Source organism: Cupressus sempervirens, chromosome 2 (assembly GCF_028749045.1).
Source record: "Cupressus sempervirens isolate cs-2001-9-10 chromosome 2, ASM2874904v1, whole genome shotgun sequence".
Taxonomy (NCBI): Eukaryota; Viridiplantae; Streptophyta; class Pinopsida; order Cupressales; family Cupressaceae; genus Cupressus; species Cupressus sempervirens.
In genome coordinates, this window is record NC_143119.1 from 782,179,898 (window position 1) to 782,191,099 (window position 11,202).

Below are 11,202 nucleotides of genomic sequence, written 5' to 3' on the forward strand. Positions count from 1 at the left end.
ATTATAATGTAAGATTGTTCAAGGTTCTCAAGGTTCATCACATTGTAGAAGGGTTTTGCATTTTTTTATGGGCAATAATGTTTTTAAATTGGTTATATTTTTTGGAAAGCTATATTGCAATACTTTTGGATCTTGACCATAAATCATTCAACTTTGGCCCTGCATGTTTAAGATTTTCAATGGTGTACTCAAGAATTCCATATGATTTATTATGGTAGTTATCTAGTTTATCTCATTTCAAAGCTTAATGCAACACAACATTTCAGATATTCATTGTGGGTGAATCAATGTCTTACCTCATTCCCCACTAATAGTTTTATTTTCATTGAAGTTCTTAAATGATTTTAAATTAGTAGTTTTGGACTTATAAATGATATAATTCCTCTTCATACGTCTATTACAATTTTGGGCGATGATATTACATGACATAATCTAATCACAATCATATCAAGGACATTTAAGAAAATTATTTAATGAGAGCAAGTCTAACTTCTATTTTCATAATAATGCATGCATTCACATTTAATTCTATCAAAATGTTGACTTTTATACCAAATGCAAGAACTACTCGTGCAAAACCAATGCCACATCAACAATCCCCATAATATGCAGAAGTCAAAGTCATTTGAATACTAACTAGTCAACACTAGTTGGTTAATTATTATTAAATTTTTAAGAATGATACATATACATATATACTCAAATTAAAAGAAACCATAATTCAGTTACCAAAATATCAAGATGTACCGATTATGTCAACGATTTTGACAAAAGCTCTTAACCTGTCTAAGAACACAAGGGCGAGAATATTATAGGAGTGCTTTACCACCCTACCACGAAGTTGATAAACTTCCCCAAAATCTTCCTTGACATGAAAGATACCCAGCCCGGCAACAAGGAAGACTAACCAAGTTCAACCAAGAGCAATAATGGACTTGTGCAGCACATTGTCTATGATATATTCATGCAACAAGAAGTCCAATGAACAAATTCACAATAAGTTCAAACTTTACTTACTTGAGCTAGTGCAAGCCATATATGGCCTTGTTTTGCTAAATGTATACTCTTTGAAATCTTGTTTGTCATCTTTTGCATGGGTTATAACATGTTGATTTACAAATCGATTTAAAACTTGCTAAAACTTGGATTGGGTGGATAGTTATGACCCTTATTCAAGTACTAAGTTATTTTGGTTCAAATGTTTTTAACTAACAATTAAAGGTAAGTTTATATATTTCGATTACATGAATGAAGTTTGAAAATAGTCACAAGTATTTGTAATTTCAATTTTTTTACATGTTGTATGGTTGTGGTTGACTTTTTAAGATTTGTTATTTTAAACTTATGAGTGGTTAGACTTGAAAATAGGCAAATGTGGAATTAAATATCTACTCTTACCATGAGTTTTTACATTGAAACATCATTAGAGATAAGGTGGTGTAGAGCTTTGGGGCAATTCTATACCCTTGACTATCTCCTTATAAAAGTAATTAGAAAATTTATTGAAAAGTTATCTAATGCAAACATTTCCCTTGCTAGTAAGTTCCAATTTTGCTCCAAAATTCTAGCTACCACGTATGTTTACTATTCCTCTTTTTTTTGATGAATAGTCCTATTCTATTAAAAAATATACTTAGAATACAATTCACAAAATACTATTCCTCTTATGCTAATATGCAACAATGAAATAATAAAGTTTTGGTTGGAGGCACAGAGATCCTCAACTCCCCTAATAAGTCGAAAGTAGGTGAGCTCTATTATTAAGTAAATAATGTAAAAGTTTCTTTGAAAATATAATTGTTTTTTAAATGGTAATGGTAAATATCTTACAAGCTTGGAAAGCTACAGTGGATGCTTGCCCCTCTCAGTTGAGTTTCCTTTGCTCACTCATAAATATAAATGCTTTTGTCTATTTAAGAACCTAATTTCAGTGTTCCTTAATTGCTTCAATATCTCTCAACTTTTGGAAAATTATCAAACACAAGGGGTTGGATCAATTCTTTAATACATCACAAAAAGGTTAGTCTTTGTGGCATGGTATTTAAGATAGTAATTGTGAGGCTACAAAGTCATTTACTAGAAGAAATTTTAAGAATCACAAAGTTGGAGATGATGGTGTCTCCTCATTCTTGATGGAAGGCAAGGAGTTACATAATTCCATTCTAGTGGTGCACAAAAGTTCATTGAAGCGCCCTTGGGAGGAAATTGCTTAATGCATGATAAAGTGCACTGCCCTAGAGGGTAGATTCAAGTTCTCATATTCTCGAAACTTTATTATATTAAATCACTCTAGACATGGAAAATTGATGTGTTTCCTTTTTTCATCTTCTATCATGGTTGAAAATTTTAGACCCTTGGAGTAACACACCACAAATAGTCTTACAAATTCCCTCATCAATTGAGTAATGTATCCATGGACCATAAGTGGGGAGTGATACTCCGGCCTCGAAGGACATGTTTGCAATGACTCAAGGTATATAAAGAGAAGAATAGCCAATGACACTCCTGACTTTACGGACAAGTGTGTAACGACTCAAGGTATGTCAACAAAAGCGTAGCCATAGTGAGAGCTTGAAAGGCATCAAACAAAAAAGAGGTGAGGACAAAGGCATTTGCAAGTAAGAGACATCGGTGAAGGCTTTCCTAATACTTCAAATAAGAGTGGCATCGTTCCACCATTGAGTTCAGCTTATTTATAAAAGGAAGTTGACAAAAAAACCACATCTTGCTTCATCTGGCTTCAAAGTGTAGAGCTTTTCTGTAAACTACACCCTAAAAGTTGCTTTGTTAAAAAATCAAGTACAAGAGCATTAAAAAGATATGCATCCTAGAGGAGGGTCCAAGTTTATTAAATGAAGTAGGATAATGTTGTAGAAATGTGCATGGGAATAGACGGGAAACAAGCCTGAAAAATAGAGAATAAAAGGTTTCAAAATATTAAAAAATGAAATAGAAATCTAATATTGATAGAACTAATAAATTGAACAAAAATGAAAATGTCATTTTAAAGAAAATATTTGAGATCTTGCTTGCTTATGCTTGTTCATGCCTCTCCGTCTATGAATGTTTTACGAAGGATATCCTGGTCCAATCCTAGAATCACACATATGATAAGTTGGTGAAGCGCAAGTGTTGCATAAACTTTCTAACATTTGAAACTTCACCATTTTCAAATTATAGAGAAATTATGCACCATAAGCAATAATGAGATTAAGGGAGGATGCTATGCTTTAGCCTTAATTCCAAGACATCTACATCTATACATTGGTAAACATCATCCAATTCCTCATTCGATACCTGTTTGATTAGAAAATCAATACGAGCTTTTTCTAAGAATGCTTGTTCTGCCTGTCTGTTACGCCCATAAGCTAGAAGTATAATTGTATCTGGACCTGAGAGCATCTTCAATGCATTCAAAAGTGAATCTACCACTTCCACACAATACATCACATCAGTTGCTATAACCAGGTCAAAGGGACCTGCCAGCAGTTCAGATTTCTTTCCCCAAACCAATGGAATTACAGAGACAGTCTTCTCCTTCTTATTAGCTAAAACATTTCTTTGCAAAAGATCAAGATTCTCTGGAAAATCAGTAAGCCGGACAGACAAAGCTCCAAGGTGGGCTGCAACAATGCCTGCAAAATATTGTGCCTAATTAGTTGAATTCAACTTGAAATTTGATAAACATATGCAGGTATTGCCATTTAAGAATGGATTAGGCTTTGACCTCACAACCATACAACGAAGTTCAAATCAACTACCTCTGTGAATAAACATGGAACGTGACTTAGATAGAATTCTTCTGGAGGATTATTTCTGATAGGATAACGTCCAACATAAACAATGTGATAACATCAAAGAAACAATTTATTGTTGATTTCTTCTATCACCCCTCAGTAGACAATAAACCAAGAATTCCAAATTAGATTAGGACGTCTTATAAGGGAGTCAGGTTCTGTATGTCAATTTATTGTTGATTTCTTCTATCACCCCTCAGTAGACAATAAACCAAGAATTCCAAATTAGATTAGGACGTCTCATAAGGGAGTCAGGTTCTGTATGTGAATTGCATTCGTCTAGAGGACTAATTCTGCTAGAATAATTTACAATGGAAAGTTGAAACAACATGACAATCTTGGGAGCAAATAGTTGTTCATTTTTCATTTGGTTCATTATTTTGACATTTGATAAAGTGAATGCTAAAATAGGTTGTCTTCCAAAGGATATGCAGATCCTTCCTGGTTTGGATGGGTAACATTATTTGACTGTGAGGTGTTAAGTACATGGTCAAAAAATTGCAGCAAAATCAAATCAAGTTCTCTTATATTTAAGAGCTCCGTATGCAATTGAGGATCCACTCTGCAGATTCCAGAAAAAGCCACCAATCTTCTATGCAATAAATCTGCAGATAGGGCAGTAGAAGAGATGATTGTAGCAGTGATTGCAATAGTACAGAGTTATTGTTTAGATTGATAGAGCAGTCTTCCATTAGCAATTAAAGCTATATTTAATTTATTCAATGCAGATTCCACTATGGGATTTGCACATGCTGCTCCACTGAAATGCGAAACTCTAAAGGCGATAATATATTCTTAAGATAGTTTCACATGGCTTCACTCTCAAGAAGCCCTTCAAAATCCTATGACACAGCATTCAAAATTATTTAATCATGCATTTAATTGAACATGAGAAACCAATCCAAAAAAGGGGATACAGGTTTACTTGATCAACCTCTTGAATCCTTCCCAATCTCTTATTGACAGCTCTTTAACTATCTACATTGGACAACTGCAGTTTCTGGCTCTTCACTTTCAAAATGAAAAACAAGGAAAGGAAAGGTCCTTTCATAGTTCATAATACCAGCCATGTGTTTTTGGGTCTACATATGGTGACAGATATAAGGGACTACCCGTAGTCTTTGAGGCAGGCACCAATTGTGCTACAAACAAGGTGTACATACCCTAACCCCAATGGGATTTGAACTTGTGACCTCTCTTTCAAGAGTACAAGTTCTACCCCACTAGGCCAGGCCAACTCAGGCATACTCAAAGCAGATCTCAAGTTGCTGAACCAGATCAATTTTCTGCTTATCTACTTGACCCTCATAAAACTGAAAGTCAACGTTGACTTCCATCTTGGAAAGTGGTTGTGAGTTTATTCCTTCAAGTAGTGTTCTACATCGTGTTTGTGCTCTTCCTTATCCTTGTTGGGTTGGATGGTTCAAAAAGGCTCGAAATGCTTGGTGGGAAATTGGCATAAACTTGACTGTTTAAGAGACATGTCTACAAAATTGGATTCTAATGTAGAAACCAGAACCTTGTTTTACACTCGTCTTCATTTTGCTATTGGTTGGGAATCTGATTTGTGTGTTCCACTTGTACCAATATTCTGATTCAAAGGCAACAATTCCCCTACACCCTCTACTTTCCATTTTGCCATACAAGGAGGAAAGAACCATAATGGATATGATACCAATTCACAATAGTTAATCCAAATCCAAGGAATAAATAAAAACTAGCCCACAAGGTCTCTCTAGGACTCTATCTCTACTCTCACGTCCTGATACCAAGGATCTCCAGCAAGTGCCATCAAAATATGACCACACAGATCTGTGCCCAGGATCAGATCACATGCGGCCTCCTGCTTGGGTTATCTGTAATATCTAAGTTTTGCCTTTCAGGTAGAAATACCAGAGAGGCATAAGTTGACCATTTCATTGAAGTTACATTGATTTGATCTGATCCTGCATAACATTAAAACGGAAGAACAGAGGAACGCCCAAGGCTGCCAGTGGTAAATTCCAATATTGGCATGTGTGATGGTTAAGTGATGGTGGCGTTGTTCTTGTCATCAAGGCTCAAACCTTGCTGGTGCGCTATAGTTAAAGATGGGATCCCTCATTTGTGCTGTTATTGTCGAATGTTTAATTTGAGGACGGGGTCCCTCATTTGTGGTTATATTGTTGAATGTTTAAATGGGGATGAGATCTCTTGTTTGGAACCTTGCCAATTCATATCTCTACGTGAAACATGTTTACCCCTTTAAGGAAGGAAAAGAAGATGGTCACTGACAAATCATAAACCTTTGTTAAGCTATTAATAAAATGCCAGTACCAGTGTTTTAAAATTTGTGTCTATTGTAAATGGAAGAATTGGAAGCCTTCCGTGTTAGAAATGAAATAAGATGAAAGCATATCAGAGTGCTCTGTTGATGCAAGTGTTAGAATCCTTACATTTCATGATATTATATTATGTCCACCTATAGCCAGAAAATAGGTCAGCAAGACTGACAAGTAAAGCCTAGAAAGATAGAAGAAGTGGGAGCTACTCAGACAACTACTTAAAAATGGCCCACACCCAGTACAGAGATTAATCTACTCAACTCATACAACAGATGTAAAATTTGAAAAACACCTACTTGGCACTTAACTATTCTGAATGCTGAACTGTGAGTAGCATGTAGATTCAACCTCTAAAAGTAACATTGAACTGATGATCTCTGCGTGCTAAGAGTGAGTTGCTGATCAGATTGCATTGCCACTAAAGAGAATATGCAAGAAATCAAGTAATCTCATTAACATTCTCTAATATTTGTCCAAACATAAGTTTATAAAAGAGGCAAACTCTCTTTAGGAAACTAGCTAGCTCTATGCATCAAATTCTCTTGAATTTGGATGGATGAATACTAAATGGTAAACTGCATACATCTCAATAGGCCATTTCCTATAGCTTACATATTTTCCCAGATGTTTTCTTATTTGTTCACACAAATGATGCAGACACATCCATGTGGACGTCTCAAGTTGGAAAGTTGAAAAAAAATCAAAGTTTTCTCTTCTGTACGTTAGAAACTGATTGCTATGTTTGGGAGTGGATTGCACTAATATATGGATGCTTATATTTGAGAGTGGGCTCTCATGAGGCTCCACATTTAAAAAATTCTCATGGGGAGTGGGCTGCAATTTTCTTTCAGGCTTTGTTTTATAGGAGTGGTGGTAACCATTTTGCGAGTGACTGCAATTTTTTTTTTTGGTTTGACTCCAGAAGAGTGTGTGGGTGATATAAGTTTAAGGAGAGTTTTTTTATTTTAAAGGGAGGAAGAGAAGTAGCAGTGTAGGGAGAATGACATGAGGCTACTTGAGTAAAGACAGATAAAAGTGAAATTCGTACCTGCGTCGGAGTTAGAAAGGCAGATTTCTGAGGATTGTGTGCAAGTATGACAGGAGGTTTACAGAGGTATCTAAAGAACTTGGCATATTCAAGTCTGGACAGATATCAGGTAGATTAGAAAATAGAAAAGGTGCAGATTTTAAAGAGTTCATTGAGAGTTAGAGAGGCTATGAATAGTTAATATCTTGTAATATTTGTAGTAGATTAGTTAATATTTTGTAATCTCTACAGCAGATTGATGTATTTCTTTATGAAAATCGAAATTCAATATAATGCAATGAGTTTTATTAGTATTTATTTTGTGAGTTGTATGAGCAAGGTATGAGTTGATGTGTATTGAGCAGCTTTTCCTTTTGCATCTGTAGTATCAGAGCGGGTTGATTCTAAGTGTGCAAGCAAATTCACCGGAGGGAGTCAATTTGCACCAGAACCTGAGGATGGAGTTGTGAGGAGAAGTCCCTGCATTTAAACAGATCACTGAACGTGAGGCAACTTGCACAAGATTTCTCAAGTAGGTTGAAGGAAGTATCTTTTTTTATACAAGCAAATAGCCAAGCAAAGTTGCATTTTGTAATTGGGATAATGAATTTGGAAATAGAAGTACAATCACCGATTTGAGGCAACTTCACATTGACAAAATTACACATTAGGTGTATGAAAAAAGAAGAGAAAAAGAAGATCAAGGCAAAGTAAGAATTTCCTACTACACATTGAAGGGAAAGTAAGTATTGTGAGACCAAGAGTCTGAATTTTGGACTTCAAAAAAAGAATCGATTTCTATAAACTTCAGAAACATAGTATAGAGATAAGAAAAATAGCATGTATGATTGATCAGATAGAAGAAACAGTGAAAGGGACTTTTGGAAGTTTGATTAAAAGACATAGTGATGTTGGGAAAACAGGAGAAGAAGATCAACGAAAGAATAAGATTTCAGACATGAAAGAGATGGTGGAGAATGGGATGATAGATCTCATTAATAAAGTGGCCATATTGACCAAGCTAATCAGAAATAAGACTTGAATGTCAGAGTTTGGTTTAGAGGAACCTGAAGAGGAGAGTGTGAGTTATCTTGATGAGGTAACAACATTGAGTGTTGTTGATTTTAGCAGTGCAGCAGAGAGTGATAATGACACTATATTTGGTCATAAGTTTGAATATGAAAAATGATTGAAATAATTCCTGAAGAAGGTAAATGCATAGAACACATGGGAGGTTTTTGACAAGCCAAGAAGATTCTCAAAATGTGTAAGCTGACTCTGAGATGACTGAATTTATAGGTCCTAAATTTGATGAAGAACTTAGTGAAGGTGAAGACCAATAGTGATGAAAAGATTTCAGTAGACTATACGAAGACAGATGTTGCCGCATTGGCAGAAGTACACATGAAGGAGGCAAAGCTATAAATTCTTAAATTTGTGAAAGATGACTTACATGTTGAGATTAATGAGGTAGTGAATACAAAAGAGATAGTACATATGGATGTTGTTAGTGCTGATTTTCAAGCAGGAAAAATTTATGTAATGAAGCAGAGGATGTGAACAGTGAGGCTATTATGGTAGAAGGAGAAAGAGAAGTTGTAGCAGCAATAGAGAAGGTAATGCCTTGGTTTTCCTGAATTTGATAAGAATAAAATTATGTGTGAAAAAAAGCGAAAAATGAAGTCCTCTATTTCCATGAGTTTGCTAGTACAGATTTGTATGCAGGTGTTTTGAAGGGTAGTGCAGAAGCATGTTATATGAAGATGGTTGGAAGTAGATTAAATTCCATGGTGGTGAAGAAGAGTGAATTGTGAATTTCGTGGAGATAGATGGAGAATGCTCCAAGTAGATGTTGGACGAAGAGAAAATAAATTTATGGTAAATTGCCACAGCAATGGTGTTCACTGCAGATTGTTTGCAATCTTAAAGGGTGATTCTATCATTCAACTCCACTTTTGTGAGCCTATGCTCACAAACATTCTACCGGGTGCGTCTGATGTAGGGGAATCCATGTGGAGACCTCAGGTTCGAAAATTCTTATATAAATTGGTTTTCTACCTTGTGTGTTAGAACAGATTGCTATGCTTGGGAGTGGAGTGCATTAATATATGGATGCTTATATTTGAGAATGGGCTCCCATAATACTCCAAGTTTAGAAAATTCTCATGGGAAAGTGGACCGCAATTTTCTTTTTCAGGCTTTGTTTTATAGGAATTGTGTCAAGTTTCAACTATTTTGGGAGTAACTGCAATTTTCTTTTAAGGATTATTTCCAGAAGAGTGTGTGGGTGATATAAGTTCAGGGAGGGTTTTTAGTTTTGAAGGGAAGAAGAGAAGTAGCTCTGTCGGGAGAATGTCATGAAGCTGGTTATGTAAAGACAGAGAAAAGAGGATTTGGTGCCTCCGTAGGACTTAGAAAGGCAGATTTGTGGGGAATGTGTGCAAGTATGACAGCAGGTTTACAGAGGTATCTAAGGAACTTGGTCTGTTCAAATTTGAAGAGATATCGTGGTAGATTAGAAAAGAGAAAAGGTGATTTTAAACAGTTTCTTCAGAGTTTCAGACGGCCATGAATAGTTAATGTCTTATAATCTTTGTAGCAGTAGTTAATGTTTTGTAATCTCTATAGCAGATTGATGTATTTATTTATAGACGTTGAAATTCAACAATTGTAATGAGTTATATTCTTATTTATTCTGAGAGTTGTGAGTTTTGTGAGCCGGTATGAGTTGATGTATTCAGAGCAGCTTTTCCCTTTGCATCAACAAATCTCTCTAGACATTGGCTTGGCTAAAATTAGAATGAATGATTACTGAACAGTAGGCTGCATACATTTCAGTGGGCCATTATCTGTAGTGCATATATTTGCCATTTTATATGCATAAAATTTTTACCAACCAATTTCCAAATTTCAAGGAATACTTATACCGTCAAATTCACCAAGCCTTGTCTGTTGGGGTGAGCCACACCAATATTTGTGCGTTGTAGGAATTTCACACAAGTCCACTATGAAGGCCAATCTTGTTTCTGGTTGAGCGCATCCCAATGGACAAGATGTCCACTAACTATATTCTATTTAATTAATCATTCCGTTAGTTTCCTCACACACAAAGGGAACAATTTGAGACTAGAAACATCACCTGGCAGACCACAACCTGCTCCAAGTTCTATGCAATCCTTCTCCCTTACCATATCGGGCCACTTCTCAAGATACTTGGACAAGACTATAGCACTATCCCATACTGTAAAAGAAAACATAAAAACCATCATTTTTCTGCATATTAGAGTTGAACTCATTGGATTATAAAAAATTGAAGGAATATGCCAATGGGAAGGGACTGTTAAAAATATCCAACCAAACCTACTAAGGAAAATAATCAAAATAATAAGATTTCTATATAAAACTATGTTGGGTTAAAAACATTAAAAAGTATGAGAGTCTGAGACTGGAGAAACCTGTTGAAGCAAATCCGGTAGTCTTGAATGGAGATTGATGAATGACCAACTCATGTAAAACATTTCCAGTTTTGAGTTTGTAACCATAGGGTCTATGAAAACGATCCCTATCAGGCCTGCCCCAGTATCAATAAAATTTACAAGAACCCAATTTTACAAAGGAAAAATGGAAACCCTTATATCACTGCAGTATTGTTATGAGATGAGGAGCATTCCGGAATACATAAGAAAAATGCAGGGTAGAAATTTGTTTTGAGATTGAATTTGAAGTGATGTTACCTGTGCTCTCTTTTCCAAGCCCAAGCTCTCAAAAAAGGATTTGGGCTGCACACCTGTTTTCCTTTTGTGATGTCCATTACATACGTCCATGTTCTCAACTGCATGTATTTAAAGGCAAATTTTTTTTTTTGTTTTCCGTTTTTTTAATGAATAGTCCTTTTCTATTAATAAAAATATATTAAGAATACAATTCACAAAAAAGGGCCGACAAATACAAGATCACCTCACGAATGAGTTCACACGGTCATAGCCGGAGCAAAAACACACAACTGTAGCTGAAATTATACACTATTCATTATAAAAAAACATATATAAGGCAA

The 11,202-nt window shown here is 35.4% G+C and overlaps 1 protein-coding gene across 2 annotated transcripts; it reads right to left on the minus strand.

The window, feature by feature from the left end:
* Positions 1-2,980: 2,980 nt before the first annotated feature.
* Positions 2,981-10,984, minus strand: LOC149575816 (uncharacterized). Of its 2 annotated transcripts, none has more exons than XM_089815613.1 (4): positions 10,883-10,984; positions 10,604-10,719; positions 10,288-10,389; positions 2,981-3,635 (listed from the first exon to the last, which is right to left on the minus strand). In XM_089815613.1, exons 1-4 carry the CDS (start codon positions 10,957-10,959, stop codon positions 3,211-3,213), a joined length of 720 nt encoding a protein of 239 aa, XP_089671739.1. In that variant the 5' UTR covers positions 10,960-10,984; the 3' UTR covers positions 2,981-3,210. The 2 variants fall into 2 exon arrangements, with proteins under 2 accessions (XP_089671739.1, XP_089671740.1); XM_089815614.1 differs by having other exon boundaries at positions 10,604-10,710; positions 10,883-10,975.
* Positions 10,985-11,202: the final 218 nt, after the last annotated feature.